At 38.7% G+C, this 24,757-nt stretch overlaps 1 protein-coding gene across 1 annotated transcript in view; it reads left to right on the forward strand.

Moving 5' to 3' along the window:
* LOC134540921 (hemicentin-2) overlaps positions 1-20,656 on the forward strand; it is a 140,117-nt gene extending 119,461 nt beyond the window's left edge. Inside the window, exon 11 of the mRNA XM_063383995.1 lies at positions 18,188-20,656. Coding sequence (XP_063240065.1) covers positions 18,188-18,386 — 199 coding nt within the window. The 3' untranslated portion in view covers positions 18,387-20,656. The remainder of the gene's footprint in view (positions 1-18,187) is intronic.
* The last annotated feature ends 4,101 nt before the right edge of the window (positions 20,657-24,757 follow it).

The raw sequence follows: 24,757 nt of genomic DNA on the forward strand, positions 1-24,757 counted from the left end.
ATGTGAGGCATAGCTTCCACCAGAGTGTGCCTCAACTGATCATTACGAGCTAGGCTACTTGTTACCACTGATGTGAGGCATAGCTTCCACCAGAGTGAGCCTCAACTGATCATTACGAGCTAGGCTACTTGTTACCACTGATGTGATGCATAGCTTCCACCAGAGTGTGCCTCAACTGATCATTACGAGCTAGGCTACTTGTTACCACTGATGTGAGGCATAGCTTCCACCAGAGTGAGCCTCAACTGATCATTACGAGCTAGGCTACTTGTTACCACTGATGTGAGGCAAAGCTTCCACCAGAGTGAGCCTCAACTGATCATTACGAGCTAGGCTACTTGTTACCACTGATGTGTGGCATAGCTTCCACCAGAGTGAGCCTCATCTGATCATTACGAGCTAGGCTACTTTTTACCACTGATGTGAGGCATAGCTTCCACCAGAGTGAGCCTCAACTGATTATTACGAGCTAGGCTACTTGATACCACTGTTGTGAGGCAAAGCTTCCACCAGAGTGAGCCTCAACTGATCATTACGAGTTAGGCTACTTGTTACCACTGATGTGAGGCTTAGCTTCCACCAGAGTGAACCTTAACTGATCATTATGAGCTAGGCTACTTGTTACCTCTGATGTGAGGCATAATTTTCACCAGAGTGAGCCTCAACTGAACATTACGATCTAGGCTACTTGTTACCACTGATGTGAGGCATAGCTTCCGCCAGAGTGAGCCTCAATTGATCATAACGATCTAGGCTACTTGTTACTACTGATGTGAGACATAGCTTCCGCCAGAGTGAGCCTCAACTGAACATTACGATCTAGGCTACTCGTTACCACTGGCGAGGCGCATAGCTTCCGCCAGAGTGTGCCTCAACTGAACATTATGACCTAGGCTACTCTTTACCACTGATGTGAGGCATAGCTTCCGCCAGAGTGAGCCTCAACTGATCATAACGATCTAGGCTACTTGTTACTACTGATGTGAGACATAGCTTCCGCCAGAGTGAGCCTCAACTGAACATTACGATCTAGGCTACTCGTTACCACTGGCGAAAGGCGTAACCTCCGCTGGAGTGAGCCTCGGCCTCTTTCTAACCTGCGCTTAAATCTCCGTGCACCGCCGCTCCTGCCCGGACATTACATGTTTATTGAAACCAAATTCACAAGCAACCAACCAGGACAGCTGAGCTGGCTACCCCCTCCACCCGGATGCGCGCCCCAGTAACCGCGACCCGTGGATGCGCCAGCGCGCGGCCGAACAAACAAACTACAAGAGCATGTGCGATCTGCAAGCCAGCCCCGTGCCCCAATCACTGGATCACGCCACTTGCGCCGACGAGTGAACACAACGGCCAGCCCAGAGTCCCATCAGTAAAGTCCCCAAATTTGATTTAAAAAACCCTGCAAAATTTGTGAACAGCGACAATATAAATTGTCGTAAAAAAAAATCTTGATTTTCTCTTTAAAGGAACTAGTTGTAAGTATATCGTAAAAAAAATATGGGATTATATTATTTTTAATAGCTTTAAAATTAAATTCACGTGAATGGAACGTTTAAAAGAAAAAAGAGAAGGGTAGAAAACTAAATTGTATATTATAATAAGTTATATGCCTACTCCAAAGAAATAACAAATTATTTTTGCATAGTCAAATCGTACAATTCATGACATGATGTATTTTATTTTCTTTTCGGCAGCTTCGAGTACAACACCTACTGGGTATCAATTAAAACTTCCTAATTAGGACGTCAATTATCTAAAGAGAGCTACGCTGTCTCCTGTGGTGTTACGAAATGCGAAGGGGCGGGAATCACTCAATTAAAACGAGCACTTACTATTTATTCCCAGGAGTAAATTTCAAGTTTCGAGACTTCATCATGAAATATTGGTTCTTTAAAGGGACACAAACTAAGGCAAGATCCTCCAAACAGGTAAAGCAAACGCCAAACTGTATTGCAATAATAAAAAATTAAAACTATAATTTTTATAGAATTTTTATGAGTTTTTATTTGCTTTGCTTTTGTGTGCCAGCCAACAGCTAAAGGTAATTAACAGAATGCCACAAAAATAAAATACTTAAACATACAGTAACATGTAAAACACAAAGTTACACTAAAGAAATTTAAAAAAAATTACAATTAAATATACATACCATGACAAAAAATATGTGACAACACAACACACAGACACAACATAAATGTGACAAACGTTCATAGCCTTTTTTTTAAAATATTTTACTGCTTCCTCAAAACATTACAAGAATAGAAATACAACTTCAATTTTAACGCCATTCACAGAAAAAACAACTATTAATGAGTAAAAAATTAAGCAGCAGAGAATTATTTAATACAATTAAGAAACATTCTTGTAAAACGGTTTAGTCGTTTTAATTCTTTTTTTGCCTTAATTGTTATCTAATATTTTATCTAAAATGTAGTAGACTTCGAAAACGACTTACTGCAATCCAGCTATTCTTTTGTAAGTATAATTTTTAAAACTTCGTATTCAAAATCCAACATAATAATAAACGTAGGTATAATTGTTCTATGTAAATTTAGGTGATTGGAAGTGTTAAAAGTAGAGAACGGAAAAATTCGCGGGTTCAATGACCTCCAGGATAGACTCCAATATCCTCTACACACTCGGGCAAATGCCAACTGTTATTGGCTGCTGACTTGTGAGTCGTCTCGACTGGGTGGCCTGTGATTCGTCACTTCTATCAGTGAGTGTCTCTAATTGGCCCTTAGTCCTCCATATTAAGAGTGAACCAATGACAGAAGCAGCACTAAGGTATAATTATTTGAATTTTAGCATAACACGAAATGAACCCGCGAATTTTTCAGGTCTCTAGTTAAAAGAAATTTTCAACTCAATAAGAGACTTTAAAATCTAAACATTTCGTCCACATAAATTATGTAAATAAAATGCATTGCTCAAAGACATCAAAATATGTTTTATATACCTATATTTTGTTTGTTTTAACCAGCAATTACTTTAAAAAATTTGCTTTTAAAAATTTATTTCAGATCACATAAACCATTTTATCGCAATTTTATTATGATAAACTGAGCGTAATCCAACATGATCACGCTTGACATAATTTTAACCTAACGAATAGCTGCAGTTTTTTTTAGTTTGTTGTATCTTCTAGTAAGACTTGTTTTGTTGAGCAATTAAGGATAAATTCATCATTAGTAGGGCCACGCATATTTCACGAAAAGATCCCGAGACTAGCTGAAAGTTAAAACACTGTAGCATCGTCTGTGTTTCATGATTGGGCGAGTTTCTTTCAGGTACATGACGATTGTTAAAACACCAATCACAGTTATTCATTGCGGAAGCAAATGCGTCCTGAGTTGCTCAGCCAAACAAGACAACTACTTCTCTCGCAGACGGCCGCCAATCACGAGGAAGAAACCGCTGGTGAGCGAATACCTTGTTGCAGTCTAAAGGGCGTTCAGCTTTATTCACGAAAAATGCCTGCCCCTAATCATTAGTTTATAACATTGCTTATAAATGCATCACAATTTATCTATTACTTGGAGAATTCATGCATTGAATTTTTTAAAGAATATAAAAATTTTAAATTGAAATATTAAAAATTACCACAAATAATCGATAATAAATGAATTTGACTTTATTTTTAAAACCTTTTTATTGGAATTTCAGGAACATAAATTAGAATCTATGTGCACTAAAATAAGCAACGTTGCAGGTACATCAATAATGTACATATATTTCTTTTTTTAATAGAGGCCCATAAATATATATATATATAACTTAAAACAAAAAGTTACTCTTACTTTTAAAAAACAAAGTTGAAACATAAAATATTATTTTTGTCACTACAAAATCTTGGGCACGGTATAATTAGGGACCGGAAAAATTCTCGGATTCAATTACCTCTAGGAAAGCCTCCATTATCCTCTGCATTTCTCAAGTAAATGTGTTCATTGGGTACTAAATTGTGAGGCGTCTCCACTGGGTAGCTTGTGATTCGACACTTCATTGGTTGATAGTCTCTCATTGGTCCAGAGAGCTCCAGTTAAACTGCGAGACAATAGCAGAACCAGCATAATTGTACACATTTTTAAATTTCAGTCTATCACGAAATGTATCCGCGAATTTTTCCGGTCTCTAGGTATAATATATAGAGACCTGAAAAATTCGCGGGTTCATTTCGTGTTATGCTAAAATTCAAATAATTATTATACCTTAGTGCTGCTTCTGTCATTCGTTCACTCTTAATATGGAGGACTGAGGGCCAATTAGAGACCCTCACTAATAGAAGTGACGAATCACAGACCACCCAGTCGAGACGACTCACAAATCAGCAGCCAATAACAGTTGGCGTTTGCCCGAGTGTGTAGAGGATATTGGAGACTATCCTGGAGGTCATTGAACCCGCGAATTTTTCCGGTCTCTAATAATATATCATATATTATATCAATAGTCTTCAATACAAGGCTTCCCAGCCACATGCGTTTTTTCGCGCGTTTTCCATGAGTACCTACGAGGCTGAATACCTATTACGACAGACTTTTGTGACTGCTCAATATCCATCGGATGCATTCTGTAACTGATGAAAGAAATCCAACCGAAGTTCGTTTCATTCATTAAAAAGCAAAATACTTAAAAAAAAGTAAACAAAATTTTTCTTGTAAAATGATTTTTCGATCCCAAACAACTATTGTAATGATAGTGAAAATATTACCAATTTATTATGATGTATATTTTATTCAATTTTAAAATATGTGCGATATATTTTAAAGTTTATTTGTTTTTAAATTAAAAATAAATAATATCAAAACATACAATATTAACACGTGAGTAATTGGATTTATGACACTTTTTTCATCTCTCAGAAAAACGAAAAGTAATGCCCCGTGGGGAAAATAATCATCGCCATGACTATGATTATGATATATTAATGATACATTGCATTCCGCAAAACTTTTTTTTTTCATAGAGACTCCTCTTTTTAGCAGGAATAAAATTATATGAGTCCAAAAGAGTTTCTTCTTTTTTTTTTTTTGGCATTCTTGATTAGTAAACGTTTTCCATGTAAAAAGGGACAAGCTGAAATTTTCATAGGAGTCAAACTAATGTTCCTGATTATACTTTTACTTACTGTATGAAAACTTTCAGTCACAAACTTTAACTAAAATAAATAATAATAAAACTCGTAAAAAAGTATATCAAATGAATAATTTATAATGTAAAAGCTTATTTGAAATGTAATTTTTCTGTTTGAGGCCAATTTTGTGATCAATAATTTTAAATCGTGTCTTATATATACTGATAAAAACCAGCTACATACCTAAGAGTATATTATGCCTTTATTTTTTAGAATAACTTTTCCTTATAATCATTATATTGTTTCAGAAATGTATCTGGGTCATATACGAATGAGTTCTACATTTTTTTTGTCGGTAACTCCATTAATGAATGTTTAGATAATACACTTTAAGCATTACATACATCACTGTGACTTACAACATTGCTCTGCTTACTTCAGCAGGTGGTAGATTTCCGGGGAAATGTCTCTTCCCCTTTCAATGTCTGTCACGAGCAAATTCATGTGTTCTCATTTTGCAAAACACCTATAACTTGGACTCTAATTTTGACGTTGAATAATTAAAATAATATAGAGCGTGATAACTAGAGACAGGAAAAATTCGCGATAGGCTAGAATCCAAATGTGTTTAATCTTTTGCTGCTTCAGTGATTGGACCACAGGTTATCTGAAGGAATCAGAGCCAATGAATAATCCTCAACGAAAGAAGTATCGAATAAAAACAATTCTAGTTAGTAGTTGTCACGAGTCAGTAGCCAATGAGCAGATGTAATTTGTCCGAGTGCATAGAGGATCTTGGGGTCTATCCTGTAGGTCATTGAATTCGTGAATTTTTCCGGTACCTAGTGATAACTACCTATCTCTGACACGTATCACGCGTAGTTTACGCATCCGCCGCCAGAATTAGCTACCGGAGCAGTTACGTCAACTATTTAAATAATTTGGTTACCAGACAGTAATTTTAAACTATATAATAAACGTCTCCAATAATAGTGAAAAAAATTGATACAATAATAAACCCCGGCTTTGGAGATAAAGTTGACAATATGTACTAAAATACTGCCCAACTTGATAAAATTAATCAAACCTTTAATAGTATAAAGTTTCTTTTTGTCTTTGTGAACTTTATTTCTCGCCATTGGTTGTTTTTGTTAATTTACTTCTGTCACAATTACGAAATAACGCCCGCCAAACGCCGTATATCAAGGGCTAAAATGTTTTAAATAAAAAAAAAAAAATGTGGTGTGACTGTGTCATGAACACGGCTGTGTGTTGTACGTGAATACGTTTACGTAACAGATAATATTTCCTATACAAAACATAAAATACGGTATTTTTTTTTTATTTTAACACCATATAAAGAGTGTCCGTGAAAGACCGCAGGTTTTTTTTTTTTTGGATCAGATAGAGAATAAATTTTTGAGACAGGAAGTAGTCACGAGTATCACTAAAGGAACAGGAAACCCTAACAAGGCAGGAAGTAACGGATGCGAGTGTGTCAGAAAATTAGGTGCCCAATAGAATTCGTAAATACAACAATTTATTAACAGGAATATCCTCACAAATGAATATCTCATCTCATTATCGAACTGACATTTATCGTTATGAAGCTGTACCCCTTGCGTGATGGGGCTGAACACTCTTTACGGGTCAACTATAACAAAACACAAAACATAACAATGTAATAAAAATATCAATGCAGCACCCTTAGTAATCAAGTTTGCGCCAGCCTCGGCTCAACCTACTGGCTACTGCGTATACACTGTCAATCACAACGGTGGTTGGCCATAAATTTACTGGGTGACATTTATAAAAAGAAATAATCAATTAAACAAATTCTCAATGAAATATTTGCAGCCCAAGTACATATAGAATTTACCTAAAAGTGATATAAAATATATTTATACGTTCAATAACCAGTACTGCCTGTGGTTAAAAATAATTACTACCATAATAAATACAAAATAAAATTGACTGGTATGGTATCTGTAGATGTTGGCTAATGTTTCTATTATGTCGACAAAAATGTCTCGTTGTCAGCCAAATCACTTGTATTCCACGGAGTTATTTTTATGCACCTCGTGCCGTGTGTTAATACTGAAAACAGCTGCGGCAAATTGTCTTGTGAGCGCGGTGTTACGTTTGCGAGTGTTCGTTATGTACGGTGTTGGCAGCCGACGTCAGTATTTGCATTCATGTATAGTGTTCTGTTCATGTTTTCTGAAGCCCCACTCGCACGCCCTCACGGAAGTTGCCTTTCGCTCGCCAACTATGACTCCTTATTAGAGACTTTAATTCAGTTTCTAACTGCTCTGAGACTTTTAGGCTTGCAAAGCTACACTATCTTCTTTAACTTGTCTCTATCAACGTTCATGACATGAAATATTCTCACCAAAACGAAGTCCGTCGGGGTGTCTAGGCGGCGGTGACTCCACGAAGTTTTACAGCGTAGGGCGGCGAGCGGTGTCCGGGCAGCGCGGCGGCCTAGCTCGGTGAAGTCCCAGTTGATCTGCCCCTGTTGACTCGAAGCATTGCCCTTTTATACGCGCAGAACTCCTTACCAGGCTAGAACAGAATGATCTCGTACGTTTGGGGGATTAATGGCCGACTTCCTTTTCCGGCGAATCGGCGCGCAACGATGACGCCCGACCGCTTCCGAAGAAGCCCGACCACCAGCCGCAGCGTTCAAACCTCCCCCCCCCCCCTCCCAAAAACTCTTGTGTTGCGCGGGCGGCATCCACAGACATGTTAGGGGCAATGACGATTCTGGGTGTGTACGAAGGCACACATGTTACAAAGTCTTTGCCGATTTTTGATCTCACCCATAGGTAATTATTAGGGACCGGAAAAATTTCGCGGGTTCAATGACCTCTAGGACGAACTTTATAGTTCTACGTACACTCGGTCAAATGTCACCCTCTCATTGCCTGCTGTCTTGTGGAGGTGTCCCAACGTAGCGGCCTGTGATTCGATACAGCTTCGGTTGAGTGTTTCTCGCTGGCCCAGAGTCGTCCCGGTGAGTTGTGAGCAATTAGCAGAGGCAGCACTGAGGTATAAATATTTGAATTTCAGGCTGTCGTGAAATTAATCCGAGAATTTTTCCGGACTATAGTAATTGGTAATTAATAGGGCCATGCATAATTCGCAAAAACATTCCGAGACTAGCTGCAAGTTAAGACACTAGCATCGTATGTGTTTCGTGATCGGGCGAGTTTCTTTCAGGTATATGACGATTGTTAAAACAACAATCACAGTAATTCATTGCGGAAGCAAATGCGTCCTGAGTGGCTCAGCCAAACAAGGCAACTACTTCTCTCGCAGACGGCCGCCAATCACAAGGAAGAAACCGCTGGTGCGCGTATACCTTGTTGCAGTCTAATAGGCGTTCAGCTTTATTCGCGAAAAATGCCTGCCCCTGGTAATTAAATAAAATAGTTAACCAATGATGAGCGCGGCTAAGAGAAATAAGAAGAGTGGGGGAACTGTGCTTACCGGGGAGAGAGACAGAGAGAGACAGAGAGAGACAGAGAGAGAGAGAGAGAGAGAGAGGCGCTAGGTACTACTGCTTACTGTCTCTCACGGCGCGCCAAGAGTATAAGGGGGCAAACAGCAGTAAGCGAACATGTGTGTGTGTGCGCGCCAGTGTGTGTGCGCTCATCATTAGATCACTATTTTAATTAATTACTAATTACCAATAGGTCAGATCAAAAATCGGCAAAGACTTCCTTTCTCAAATATTTATTCTTTAACTGATCCAAAAAAAAGTGCGGTCTTTCACGGACAGCCTGTATATTTACTGCAACTATTTTACACTGATGTTTTATATATGCACTCAATAGATGTTGATGAGAGATGACGATTGAAACTCAAATGAACGTCGTAGCCTGACCGAGTCACTAGTTGTTCTAAATGGAAATCTCTAAACACAGCGAAATGACCTCAAAATGGCGGCGCTTCCCCCTCCACCACGCGCGATGCGTCACAGTCATTACTTGGCGTAATTAATTCTTTGATCCTTTAGCTATCCAGTGGTGTATTTAAATTTTGGATGGAGATGATAGATATGTAGCTGCAACACCAAAATATATCCCCCGATTTTGTTATCATTCTTTTTGTAATTGCGTCCCACTATGGAAGCAATTTTAAAGTCGTATTCGCACCAAAATACGAGATCTTCATATTTTACTTTTAAGAGTGTAGGGATTTTAAATTCACAGCCATTAGAAGAGACCGGAAAAATTCGCGGGTTCAATTACCTTCAGGATAGACTCCAATATCCTCTACACACTTGGGCATATGCCAACTGTTCATTGGCGGCTGACTTGTGAGTCGCCTCGACTGGGTGGCCTGTGATTCGACACTTATATGAGTGAGGATCTCTAATTGGCCCTCAGTCCTCCAGATTAACAGTGACCAATTACAGAAGCAGCACTAATGTATAATTATTTGAATTTAAGCATAACACGAGATGAACCCGCGAATTTTTCAGGTCTCTAGTCATTAGGCGATGTTTTCGGAGTCGGTAGTGGGATACGCGTGTCTGAATTAGCCCGTGTGCGGGACCGCCAGTGCGTGGCGCAGGTTGCATGAATCACGTGGCAGGGAGATAAGGACCGCGCGGTTGCCACATCGTGCGGAGGTGGGCGCGGTGGCAAAAACCACGAGGACACCCTTCAGGAATGGCGGGAGGAAAAAACAAAGATGAAAGGGGTGTTGGGCTGGGGGGGGGGGGGTAAGGTGCCCGAGTAAATTGGGTTCGACCTGTAGGGAAAACCCCCCTCCGGTACGGGCAAAAACCGTGCGGTCGATTTTCGGTGCGGACGATCTGCGTTTAGCTTCAACTCTTCGACGCCTGTGTTCCCTCCCCTCTAGTAACCACCTTGAAATAGAGACTGTCAAAGTGGTGACAAGTGGTCCGGCGCTTATTTTCTCGTGAACGACGGGTATCACTGAATATTATCTAAAATTCTTTATCCAGTTTTGACGTGACAACGTCTAATAATTCAATGTACGCCGGCTGCACGCACGAAAAAGTGTCCAGTTACGCACATTGTTACGTTACGCTGTGTCCCGTTACGCACATTGTTCCGTTACGCTGTGTCCCGTTACGCTCATTGTACGCTTTCGCCGCATCTATCTCTCATCCACTCGACTGTTTACAAAGTGAAGTGAAAAGTTAATGTGGTTTTCATTGCTTATTACAACAACAATTTCGGCAATAAAGGTTAATTGTACTTGCATTTTAAAAATCCGATTACTAGTATAATTTAAAGTATTTATTCTTTTATTATTAAAATAAAAATGATTCAATTTTATTTATAAAGTATGCAATAATTTCATCAATGTTTTGTTATGACGTCACGTTAAACTATCGTCCGTAAACCGACTTTACAGACAACCAATTTTTAAAGTGAAAACTTCTATTGGAAGGTTTGGATATGGAGTAAATTCATGTAAGTCGTCATCGACAAGGTCACGTGACGTGTTACGATAACACTATATCTGTTCAAAATTGTGTTTTTGATCAATTTTTATTTTAAGCCTTAAGTATACGATTACTGTGCAGTAAAAAGTGAGTATAAAATATACTCACTTATATAGATATATATCTCATATAGATATATAGTTTGAATAACGAAGATAACGGAGTCTTTGTAGCAATATAACCTAAAAATTAAGAACATCATTATTTTTTTAATACCTACAATTACTATGCAACGCGTATTTAATAGTAATTTAGGAGTTACTTTACTAACATGATAAAACAAATTTGTTGTGTGATAATATTTTTTCGTAAAAATTGCGAAAAAGTCTCTGATTTTTATCAAAAAATATTTTCTTATGATACATAATTATATTTTACAAAGTTAGTATTTATTTCAAAATATATTTGTATATTCTTAAATATAGTATTAATATTAATAATATTTACTTCTATTATTGTTAATTCTATCATTTGAAGTTTAGGAAAAAATGTGTACATTATAATGTTATTCTTTCAAAATATATATTTTTAATATTTTTTTAGATCCTCGATTATGTGTGGAAAACGTTAAATATGTCTTCAGCCGACAGAAATAGAAAATTGAAAATAACAACTGTTTGTTTATAGTTTAAATTTTCACTTCTGTCGGCAGTCCTCATGACTGCTTTGAATTTTTTTTTAAAACATTATATTTTGGAACTATACTTTAGGGACGGAAATTACGTTAAATCGAATAAATTTATCAACGGTGGCTTAATTTTCGAAAAAAATAAAGTATACTCTAAAATTATTAAACGAGCTATTATTGTATAAATGTTCTGGCTTCCTAAAAAAAACATATTTAGCGATTTCGTTTTAATATACTCATTAACGGCTTTAAAGGACAATAAATAAATATATCTGGGTTGCAACTCTAGGAAATATAGTTTTTCTATGCATTTTAAATATTAAAAAACACGCAACACTTAACAATTTAGAAACCACACTATTGAGCATCGATATTATGGAAGTTTTAATTTAATTATCGCCTTAGTATTTTTTTATTGTATTACTGCAAAAACAAAATTCCCGAACAAATTTTGGTCATGATTTACGTTATACACAACAAAACATTTATAAATATGGTTGTTGATAAATAGTAAACATATCTTTAATAATTATTTTATTTGTCTTTACAAGCTTGTAAATCTGATATAAATGTGTATGGAACATACCTAAATGTTTATAAATAATTGGTAATGAATTAAATATTATAAGTATAAAATGGAGAAGTCTGACACAGGGAGCAGAAAGCGGGTCATTGATCGACCGCCAACTTAGATTGTAACATCTTAGAGTCCATTTTAGGTAACGTTAACCGTAATATTGGACTTTGGTCTTGAAAATAGCCGCCATTTTAAATAACGTAGAACCCTGCAGCATTGTGCGTTTCTGCCATTTGTTTTCCAGAATTTTCCTCCATATTGGATTCGGGCCAATAAAATTAATACATCGCGTTTGCCATACTGTAAATTTGTAAATATTATGAAACATTATCGAAAAAATTTTACAATTAATTAAAAAATTGCAATTTAATTTTAACAATTAAATAAAATTTATCATATTCGCAAACTACAACTGTAGCATTATTTGAGAGACTAGATCCTCAAATTTCTTCCAACTCAAAAGCTAAATTATGGGAAATGTATAATGTTTAAAGAGTAATTAGTGTGTAGGCAAAAATATATCTACAGTTAAATAACTTTACGTATAAAGTAATTTCTAAATGTTGTTTTTCTATGCTGTTATTTCTAGGTACCTTGTCGCCAACATCATTAAAGCCCTAGCCTCGGGAAAATCTACAAAGTTCAGAGGTTTGATCACTTAATGAACAATGTGATTATTTTGAAACATTTTAAAATTAAATTTTGTGTAGTGTGTTAGCTGCTTCTCCGATAACAGTAGGCATCGTTGTCACAAAGCATGAGCATTTGTGGCAGAGAATCAACTGCGTATTGATAGAGACCAGAAAAATTCGCGGATTCATTTCGTGATAGGCTGAAATTTAAACATGTGTACAATTATGCTGGTTCTGCTATTGGCTCGCAGTTTATCTGGAGCTATCTGGACCAATGAGAGACTATCGACCAATGAAGCGTCGAATCACAAGCTACCCAGTGGAGACGCCTCACAATTTAGTACCCAATGAACACGCGTGTTTACTTGAGAAATGCAGAGGATAATGGAGGCTATCCTAGAGGTCATTGAATCCGCGAATTTTTCCGGTCCCTACGTATTGACTTAGCGATGAGAATGATAGCTACGTAGTGCATTAAGTCCCCCCCCCCCCCCCGAACCCTATCCAGCCACACACACGGTGAGCAGAGCTTCGGAAGAAATCACGTGTTTGAAAAACTGTTCGAAATTTCAGAGAAGAGTCTGTTTACGAAAATTATATGGCAGTACGCTGAGAGTAGATAAATAGTTCATATCCCGTATTTGGTTTTTAAACTGTTCTTTCAGAAGAGTTGTAAATGGCTAAAAAGTGCTTTTTCAAAATCATATTCAGGGAATGGAAAAACCTGGTATGAATTCTTGTGAGCACTGAAAACACTAGGATTACAACTTTATATTTGTTTCTCCGCCATATAATGTTAAGGTTACTACACAAATATCATATTTGCTTAAGCATGACGATAAGACTGCGCGCCAGACCACAGCCTTGCGCGTAGAGGCGATACCGCGCTAGAAGCACCAGGGAGCGTCGCACTTATCATCCCGCCTCACAAAGACAAGTACCTACACACCCTTACTTAAGGCATAGAAGACCGACATACAAAAGGAAAAATTCTATCACTTCTTCCGCTTACGGAAATTGGTGTTAGACAACGACAAAAACTTGGATGGGCATATAGACGTCATATTCTTATGCCTTATAACATACCTACTTCAAAATTATTACTACTTAGGTTCATTTTTGAGACTTAAATATTTGGCATTACCTTTGTTTACAACAATAATTTTTTTAGTGGCCAAAATACTGTTGGCTTTTTAAGTGCACCGTTATGGGCATGAATTAAGATCCAGATAATCCTTCATCCACAAAAGTTATTTCACAAGCCCTAGGTGAGAATCAAACACACGAACATAACTTTAAAGGTAAGCAATATTAACAAGGATAAACCACCAAGTCGAGTGGTTGTTTATAAAAAAATTCCCAAATTTGATTCTTGGTAAAGATAATTTTACACTTCAAACATTCTTTGATCATACTTTAAAAGTAGCCTAGTCAGGAGCGTATGGTGAGGCAGGATGATAGGTGCGAAGCTCGCTAGTGCTTCCAGCGCGGTGTGGCCTCTATGCGCAAGGTTGTCAACTGGCGTGCAGTCTTCTCGTCGTGCATAGGGCAAGTATAAGATATGAACGGTAGCCATTGCATTATATGGTTGAGAGATGAAGATAAAGGTATAAAGAAATTCCTTTGAGTGCTTTTAAGAATCTGTACCGGGTGTGTCATGCCTAAAACATATTCTGAAAACACTCGTTTAAGCCGTATTCTCTTTTTTAAAAAAAAAAAAATGCAGTTTTAAAACGGAAAACTTCATACAGAATTACTCATCCGCCATTTTTAAATGCTTTTCCTAAAGACACACTAATCGGAAAAGAGAGAATTTTTAAAATCATATAAGTTTTTATTCTGGAGTTCAGCACACCTAATGGTCGCCCAGATAACCGGGCACTTATGAAGTCTTCAACAATTTAATAAAGCAACACGTATTTACGGACAGACGGATATCTTGGAATTAAATTCTGAAAATTGTGCAATAAAATTCGAAAATTACATTACCGTAATCTTCACATGAAAAGCAAACACGTGTTTACTTAAATAAATAAAAACTATATTCGAATTTACTTGAGGATATTTGAGAAAATATTGGCACAGGGAATTCGCAACGCCGTCATTTTTTGGGACGGAACATCCTCTTACGGAATGCAAACGAAGTTATCCCGCTTTTATCTGAAACGCCCTCTCGTGCTTTGATTTCCCAGAAGAATCTCCCGACCGTGGCTCCAGGCGCACAGAGAGAGCAGTTCTCGCATGAAAACCATGAGCGTGGAACCTAAACGGTCTTGTTTGGCGCAAACGTCGAGGCAACAGAGTTGGTAGTTGCATTTATCTTCCTTTCTGAGCTTCCTTTGGTCTCAGAGTAAATTAAATTTCAATCAGAATAAGAAAAAAAATAAGTAGCATACAAACAATTTTTTAAAACTCTTTAAACTTATAAAAGTACATGACAGTAAATGATTTAACATTAGAATTGCGATAACTAGCATGCGTGTGTAGAAGTGAAGACCATATCACCCCATTCAGAATGAATTGAATGTAAACCAACAAATACTCACAAAACAATTTCACGGAGATCTATAAAGTTTTAGCTCCCATATGTTGTAGTGGTTTAACTTCAAAAACAATAACGTAAAATACTTTTCAAATACAAACTATTTCATTCCAAGGCTGCATAGATTTACTGATTATGTGATTTCTCTGATATGTAAGCTTATGGATGCTAATTTTCTTTTATTCTAGTTTCAAACTATAAATATATTTAATAAATATACATCTTTATATTAAATAACAAAAGATTGCTTTTTTAATACATTTATCATTAAAAATAACTAATTTATCTGTTGTATTTTTATTTACTGTACATATATATGGTAAGATTACTAAATGTAAACACAATATAGTTTTTGTGTTTAATTTAACAGAAATATGTTTCTTTCTGAAAATGTTACAATTTTCTACGGAAAAATATTACAGCTTAATTATTTATTCCCGATTATTGAAAAAGTAATTGGTTTGAATTACATATGGTTATTGTCACAAACTTAAAATACAATTGACATTTTATTCTTTTGGATAAATTATTTCGGTGAAATAATTAAATTTTATCAATTTAGTGTACGAATCTATTTAAGTCAATTTTTTTTAGGAAGGTTAGGGAATTATTCAATATGTGTAATATATCTTGGCTCAAAATATTTACCTCTAATGAACACCCAAAGTTATGAAATAATTACGTAAGAGTAATGGAATATTTATAAATCATTCTTTGAGTGCCAATAGTTTCTATTGGGACATTTTTGTGTTTATCTTTTCGTTTGTGTAGTAAACATATAAAATATAAAATGTGTAGTATTTTTGGTAAATACTGGTAAAAAAAAGTTTTTTTTTATAAGAGAAATCCCGAATAAAGTTTTTCGAACTAATTTGACTCCGTTTAGTTACCCATAAGTAAATGTATTACCCATTAATAAGATCAAATATAAAAACTTTTACAGTCTATTCTTATGAAGCCTATTCATTGTTTAAACTGTAAATTGGTAAAATATTTATGGAAATTTGTCATAATGAACACTTGTCTATCGTAGAAAATCATTAAATTTATTATTTAATAAAATATCTTATTATGTCTTATACACATAAAGCATACCATTTGTCTGGTGAATGACAGGCAAACTATGGCAATAAAATAATATAAAACAACTAATCTGGTTATAAAATGTAACAAACAACACGATAATTCATAATTACTGACAAGAAAACAGCTTTGAACCATACAACAATACAGCAGAGAATTTCTTATTGGTTTGAATATTAAATTTATAACTAGTGAGTTAGTCTCAGCTTTGTTTTATTCATCGTTTACATCTCTCAGCAACTGTTGTCAGTTATTCATTCCTTAATGTTTAGTTTGTTTTATTTTTCGTATTTTTCTGTTTTCTAATATTAATCGTTCTTCAAAATTTCATGTTTGTGTGTTTATTTTTTAACAAAAGGTAACTTTGGACTTTTTGCAGCTTTTTTGTACATTTTTCATATATATTTTAGACTGTATTAGTTTACTGTTCCGGACGAATGCCCTGCAATGGTAAATATCAATTTATTTCTCACAGAATAAACCTTCCTAATGACAACTTGCTTTCAAACATCAAGTTAAAACTGGTATTAGACCCACTGGTATGTACATCAGGAAGTATATTTTTCATCTACCGCCAGAAATTTTATAATTGAGCTTGAAAACACTTTTCTCTAAAGCTGGTGGTGTTTTCAAGATAGTTCAGTCCAAAGCAGCATGTCTGACGTTTTCCTACTGGCATTCAAGAAAGACATGTAAATGCGTAAAGAAACACCGCCTACTGCGATGAAGTTTGCATTTGAATACAAGATGGTCATGTTCGTGAACTATTGAAACCTAGAAAATAGTTTTTTTTACACTTTGTTTGTTAGCCATTGTTAAACCAGGAACATGTTTTGTTTTATATTAACTTCATTGTAATACATAATACGGTAGTTCAGCTAAAAAGTACATTTCTGCCTTGTTATAATTATCTAATTGGCAGTGTAGCAAATTAAATTGATTGAACGGTATAGTGATAAAATTCAAAGTCCTGATTTGTTGACAACTGTGAGCATATGTCTCATGTGAATGCATTTAGGACAAACTTACCGTCAGATTGATATCTGCCATGTCGATCGAATCAAACTCTCCTCCTCTGACGCAGCTAGAAATCCAGAAGTCAAGATTCCGGAGAAAATAGTCGCGAAAGAATGCGTGCCTTATTAGTTTATTGAATTAACAGTTCGTTTCAGACTTGTCAGTAGCAGACAAACTTATTGGTTATAGTAGTTCAGTAATAAGTACAAACTTAAAAATTGGTGACTGTATTTGTATCTCACCAGCGCAGCTATTTGATTTGTGTGATTAAAATGAGGTATCTGCAAATCCGCAGATCACAAGTGAAGCTTGTATTCAGTGTAACGAACATAAAGATTTTAGAGATTGGTACAAACATGGGCAAAAGATAAATAGAGCAATTGGCCATCTGTATGCTCTAAAATATATTCAACTGTGAATAACATTATATTTGACTATAAACTCATATTATCTCATGGTACACAATTTAAATAATGAATATAAACTGCGATGAAAAACTGTGTCACATTAATTCAAGTCTACTAGGAGTAATAACTATAATAAGCCAAGGTAACCAGACCACTTGCGCAAAGAAGCAGCACCAAAGTGCTCTTTTGAACTTAATGAAGTCAACTGAATAAAAATTATGGACAATAGTTAAAATCAGTTATTAATATTAAATAACCTAATTATCCTCCAATTTTCTAACAGAACAATTTGTAAGATGATCATTTATCTGAAAAGAAAAATTCTTCTGTTCAAACAGGATTTGTTTAGTCCTTGCTTTACAATAAAATCTTGTACTGTAAAGGTCACATCAATAGGCTAAGACTATCATTGAGAATTTTTTACTATCAAATATTACTATTAGTTTTATAGCATCTGAATAATTAATTGAAATGGTTTGTCGATAATCTAATAATTCTGTGTAAACTCTAAGAAAGGCATGTCAGCTTAGCTTGAAAACCGAACATTTCCTGGTTTTTTAGCTGCAACGTTTGAATAAAATACATTTTATGGTCTCTTTGGAATCGAGGACGTTGGAGACAGATTAGAGAGGAAACGATTTAATCGAGCCGCGATGGAATAGGTGAGGTGAAACCTTCCCGGCAATGTCCTCTTGTCTTGGCGGGGGAATTGACCCCGGACCGGGAAAAACTGTTGCAGTGAGAAGAGCGAGCTGGACGGGAGGAAGACGCCGAGGCTGGAACCGCCGTCGCTAGGAGGTCCCGGTGGGGCCATACCGGCCGAGGCGGTCTACACCACCTCCCCCACGCGGCGGCCGCAGTCGTTCGCCAACAACTCCCCCGAGGCCATGAAGGTGAGGCTCGCCGCCATGGTGCTGCAGCCTCCCACCAGAGTGTAGCACCGTCGCCTCCCGCCGCCGGCCTCTGTCAGCCATCTGGACTCTCCCGCCGTCACCCGTGTCTCCCTCGAGGGGGCTAAAAGTCACCCCAGGAGTGTCCGCCTGCACGTCGCTCGTGTGATAGCCCCATCGCCGTAGTCAAACGTCGATCCGGTCAGCAGCACCACCTCTTCCTGCTATGCGCACCTCTTGGTCTTCTGGACTCTCCCGACATCTTCCAGGGCCAAGACTTCGATTGTACTCGTGGTACTCAGTGAATATCAGAATTATCCATTTGCACTTCCCAAAAGTTTTGCAGATTCTTGCTGCACGACACTATACGCTTCTCACCTCATGGTCGTTCGGGCTTTCCTGGTGTCTCCTTTATCACATGATAAATCCCATTAAGACTCGTTCAGAGAATCATTCGCTTGACATCTGCCCACCAGAATATTGCTTCATCAACTCCTGTCCTGTTGCACCTCTTGGTTTTCAGGTTCATCCAAAATTGCCATGCGATCAATTCAGGGGGAAGTCATTCCAAAATTCCTGCATTGCATACTCGCACAATATTAGCTTTATGGCTCAAACGGTTTTGGAATTACTGACATAATTGATGCACAACTTTTTTCTTGGCACTTGCATGATACTTGATTTTGAAACCTCTCAGTAATATGGACTTTCCCAATACTTTTCACTGCAGCATCAAATCCCATTCAAGGGTAGACTACTGGTTTATTCAACGCAATATCCAAATCAACACCATCCAACTTCTCACCCAATGTCTTTTGCATATTTTTTATCAAAATGTAGCACCATCATACTGTTCATACACAAAGCTAATCCTTGTAACTTTTGGCCCCCTGAAATACCCTTAAAACGATCCAAAATTCAGTTAAAGCCACCACTCCTGTTCTCTGACTTCACAACAACTCTCTTTAGTGTACATTAGCTATTCAATATAAAATAAATCCTCAAGTTGTTACCTGTTTTGAACTTTTAATGCAAAGTGTCCATTTTTGAATAATTTTTTTTTGTCTTTTGCTATGACATTTTCTGTCCACCCAGTATTGGAACATTTAAGACGTATTTTGTTTTTGTTAGAAAAAAAATTGGCTGCAAAAAAATTGGCTAAAAAACATATGTTCTTAATGGACATCATTTTATATCAATACATCCATAACAAAATTTTACTTCTCCTCTTTTCCTCTATTCTCGAGATGGTGGCCGTTCATTTATATGTTGAACATACTTAAGTTTGGCTGTGATCGCTTCTCACGAGCCATACACTCCCCACTCCGTGCACACACAGACACAATCATGTGCTTCGTCCGCGCCGAGGAGGAACCAGTGTGACGCGGGAGTCTTCCAGTTCCTGTGTGCCGGTGCCTCCTGCCCGAAAGGTGCCCAGAGTTCCTGATCTGTTCGCAGTGGCGCGTCGGACTAGACAGCGCCCGCACGCCGACCTCGTACAATGTGTACACCGACCTGCAGTCGGGGAACAGCGGGTCTGCCGCGAAAATGAACAATTGCCCGCGGCAGAACTTCCGCGCGAAGCCTCCGGACTCGTCCAGCTTCCAGCCCCCGCGAAAGACGAGAGAGTATTTCCTGGCCGGCCACTTCCAGCCGAACAGTTTCGAACGGGCAGAGATATGATCTCGTCCAGAAAGGATGTTCAAGTGGGATAATTAAAAAAAACTGTGGGTGTTGGTTCAATTCGTGTCCCATTTGCGTATTTATGTGGAAAATGAATGTGTACATGTGACCTAAGTTTACTTCGCCCAGTCCAAACTGAGTACGTGTAAAATACTGTGATGCTTAGTAAAAAAAAAAGACTTCAATGACTTCTTAACGGTCACTTCAATTTAGATGTAATGTTTAATTTATTTATGCTAAAAATATTTTTTAAAAATAATGAAAGTGTGCATTCAAGTGTTTTTATGATTGTTTTTAACATTATAATGAGTACGATAGCTTCGTTATTTAATTCTTCTGAAAGTTCTGGTAAAACCATGTACCTGCCAAATGTTTTTGAGATGTTTTCCGCAGCGCATTGACAGCTGTAAATAAAAAGTTACCAAGAAACTACACAAAAATACCACTTAGTCAACATACTATCTTGTAATACAAATGTTGAGCATGTACATTTAAATTTATTAATTGTTAAAAATGTTCAAGCTGGCAAGCAAGATATAATTTTTATTGATATGAGGTACGTTTGAATCTGTAGAATTTATCTGTAAATAAATGTTTTCTATGCCATGTAATAAAATGAGATTATTGAAACTTAAGTACTTGTTTTGGTATTCCCTACTATACCCAATATTTGAACAGTTTCTATTATGCTTCTTTATTTTGAGTAAAAAAACATTTAAATGCGATGATTATAACATACTCAATTAAATATATACAGATAAGTAATTGTAACCTGGGAGGCTATTTATTATTCGGGAGGGGAAGATAGGCCATGCTAGAATAAACAGATAGGTCTACTGTTGCACACTATTTATTTGCACCATCGAGTGCGCTGACAAATTTTCATGTGTCTGCAGTGCACAACAGCCTGCTCGTGCTAAGAGGCCGACTGGAATTGTCTCTTCTTTCCTCCTCGCCAGCCTGCTAGCCAGAATGGAGGTGGGGTGATAATCTCCTTGGCATCCAGGCTAACGGGACTCCTGGAGGATGCGCTGCATTCTGTCCAGGGGTGTACACACACCGACGGGACAGCACCTGCTGATAGCCGCATAGTGGGCATAGCGCAGTAGATGTGTTCGCGATGTACTGCCACAGTACCCCCGTGCCAGTGACTTGCGCACAAGTTATGAGAAACCACCTTGGAGGTGGTTAGAGAAGCAGACTTGGCATCCGGATCGAAGTGTTGTAGATTGGGGAGGCAAAATGCCAACATCCAGATGATTCGTCGGAGCAGCCATCAGAGCAGCAGGACATGGTATGTCGTTGTCTTCTGAAACGATGTCGCGGATGGTGTATGAAGGTTTGAGGCAATCTATGGAAACAGTAACCTGCCTACCATGCATTTGGATAGTTGCAGTTTTTCCTGAGCGACTAACAACAGTGAAAGGCCCCTCATAAGGAGGTTGCAAGCACCATTTTTGGCCATCGCAGCGAACAAAGATCTCAGTGGATGTAGCAAGATCCTTGAAAACGAATGTTCTCGGCTTATCGTGTCTTGTGCCACCAACTGGTCGGAGTTCACGAAAGTGCTGCCGAAGCTCTTGGATAAGGCCCAGTGCCTCCAGTTGTCCTGCATCAGGATGGGCGACAAGAAACTCGTCGGACAGTCATAGTTGTTGGCCATATACCAAATCTGCTGCAGAAGCACGGATATCCTCGCGCCATGCTGCTCTGATGCCTAAGAATATGGTGGGTAAGATGTCCACCCAGTGCTCTGACATATGGCAACATATGGCAGCCTTGTGCTGTCTGTGCATTCGCTCCACCATGCTACTGGAGGCAGGATGAAATGCAGTGGTCCGAAAGCGAGTCATTCCCATCAGGTTACTGAGGTCCCTCAAAAGACAGGACTCGATCTGGCACCCTTAGTCGGTAGTGATTTGTAGTGGAGCTCCGAAGCATACAACCCAGTTGGCATAAAATGCTCGAGCTATGGGTTTAGCCTCAATGTTCTCCACTGGAACTACCTCTAGCCAGCTAGTGAAGCGGTCTATGATGGTCACACAATAATAGTAGCCTTGTGAGACAGGCAAGAGTCCCACAATGTCGATGCAGACATGGTCAAAGCGGGAGGATGGTGGGATAAAGGAACAAACAGGGGAAGAAACATGGCAAGAAATTTTGGAGTACTGGCTTAATAGACAGGCACGAGCCCAACTTCGACAGTCAGATTTGACAGAGGGCCATACAAATCTTTGAATGACCAACTGTACAGATGCATTAATGCCTGGGTGAGCCAGCTGGTGTACCAAGTTGAATGCATCCTGGCGAAATGGGGCTGTGATGAAGGGTGGTGCTGTTGGTGTTGAGACATCGCAGTAGATCTCCATTGGGGAATCTGGCAAGCATATCTTCTGCAGCTGCAGGCCAGAATCTAGTTGCAGAAATCTTTGTAGTTCTTCATCCTCAGCCTGTGAGGCCGCAAGGGCTGGGCAATCGAGGGTTGCAGCGACTGCATCCACTCTTGACAGGGCATCTGCATTGATATTATGGGACCCCGTGATATGTCTGTGGTGAACTGGCTAATAAATTCAAGATGTCGGGATCTCTGAGGTGAGCACTTGTCGGGGTTTTGCTGGAAGGCATAAAAGAGAGGCTTGTGGTCGGTAAGAACAGATAAATGTCTGCCCTCGACCATACAGCGAAATTGATGGATTCCTAAATAAATGGCTAGTCGCTCCAGATTATAGACAATATTTTTTTGCTGGGCGGGGTTGAATTTCTTGGAGAAGAATGCTAATGGCTGCCAGGATCATTGGAAAAACTGTTGGGGGACTGCTCCTATTGCAATATCTGAAGCATCTGCCATTATTGCAAAGGGTGTGGATGAACTTGGAAGGCGAGCAGGATGGCTTCAGCAGGGCTAGTTTTGCACTGCTCAAAGGCACTGTCGCTGTCAGGTGTCCATGTTAACAGGGCTTTGCCTTTCACATTACCCAATAGAAGTTAGTGAAGGGGAGCCTGCAACTCGGCAGCCTTGGGAATGAAGCACCAGTAGAAGTTTAGCATTCCCCTAAACTGGCATAGATGATTCGCCGTAACTGTTTTTTTTTTGTATTGAAGTATAGCATCAACCTTCTCTGGGATGGGTGTGGTCCCATCTGCTGAAATGTTATGTCCTAAGAATGTAACTTGTGGTTTGCCAAATATACACTTCGATGGGTTAATAAGCAGCCCATACTGAGCAAGGTGTCGGAAGAGTTCTTCGAGGTGCTGTCTATGTTCTACCTCATTGATGGAAGCTACCAAGATATCATCAAGGTAAGACATACAAAAGTCAAGTCCTCTGAGAACTTCGTCTGTGAACCTCTGAAAAGTCTGAGCAGCATTACGAAGGCCGAAAGACATGAATGGGAATCCATAAAGTCCAAAGGGAGTTGTAATGGCAGTTTTTGGAATATCAGCTGGCGTAACTGGGATTTGGCTGTAAGCCCTGACAAGGTCAATGTTTGAGAAGATTGTTTTTCCACAAAGAGTTTGAGAGAAGTCTTGTCTGTGGGGAATTGGATATGTTCTGAATTGTGCATGCATTGAGCAACCGATAGTCTCCACATGGCCTTCATTCCTCCCCTTTTTTTTGGGTACCATGTGCAGAGGTGAAGACCAGGAGCTGTCAGAAGGGCGAGCAGTGCCAAGTTTGAGCATTGATTCAAACTCCCTCTTTGCAATCGTGAGTTTCCCTGGTGCCAAACGACGTGGTTTGCTAAACACAGGCTGCCCAGCCTGTAGTGCGGATATGGTGTACTGCATAATGTTGGACAAGATGTGGGGTACCAGATTGCGGGTAAGACATGCATACTTTTAGAGGAGCTCGAGGTAGTGAGATGATTGAGGAAGAGTCCTGACACTACTGATTTCACTTGTACCCTTGTGGCAGACAGAGGCAAGATATTTGGTACTGTCTACTAGGTATTGATTCCAAATGTCTACCAATAGGCCATAATGGTGGAGGAAATCAGCACCGATGATTGGTTTGGTAACATCGGCCACTACAAGATGCAAGACAAAATCACTCCTGAGTCCTAAGTTTAAGGTTAGAGTAAGGAAGCCGTAAGTCTAAATATTTGAGCCAATTGCTGCGAAAACGACATAATTGGACTTGGTCCGCCTTCCAGGCAGTTGGGCGCAAGGAAACACACAAATGTCAGCACCTGGGTCAACCAAAAACTGTAACTTTGTGCCCTTGTCTGAGATGAAGAGGCGGCTGCCAAAAGTCGGGGTTGGATCTTTGGCCACCATCAGCGAGTTCCCTGCATGTTTCCCGAGCTGTATTCACAGGGCTGAACGCACTTTCGCGCTCCATCGCCAAAGCAACGATGGTGCCAGTAGATCCCCTGCAAACTCCTGCTGCAGGAGCATTGCTGAAATGATGTAGATGAGGAGCAGTCGCGGCGACTGTCGTGCTGGCCAAGACGAGTAGGGGATGCTACAGCTGCGATCCTGTCGCAAAGTTGTGGCCATCTCTCCTATTTTGGGAGTAATGAGGATTGAAATTTTCTCGAACATGGATTCCAATGAGGCTGCTTCTGCCACCTGTGGTCTCGGATTTGTATCCGCGATGGCGTCTGCAAGCTCAGCTAATGAGTCTAACGAAGAATTTGTCTGTGTCGCCAAGATAGCTTGCATTGGTGGTAGTAAACGACCCATCTACAAGGACTTGGGAAGGTCATCTGGAACGACGGTTCCTGCCAAACTGT

Source organism: Bacillus rossius, chromosome 17 (genome assembly GCF_032445375.1).
Source record: "Bacillus rossius redtenbacheri isolate Brsri chromosome 17, Brsri_v3, whole genome shotgun sequence".
NCBI classification, from domain to species: domain Eukaryota; kingdom Metazoa; phylum Arthropoda; class Insecta; order Phasmatodea; family Bacillidae; genus Bacillus; species Bacillus rossius.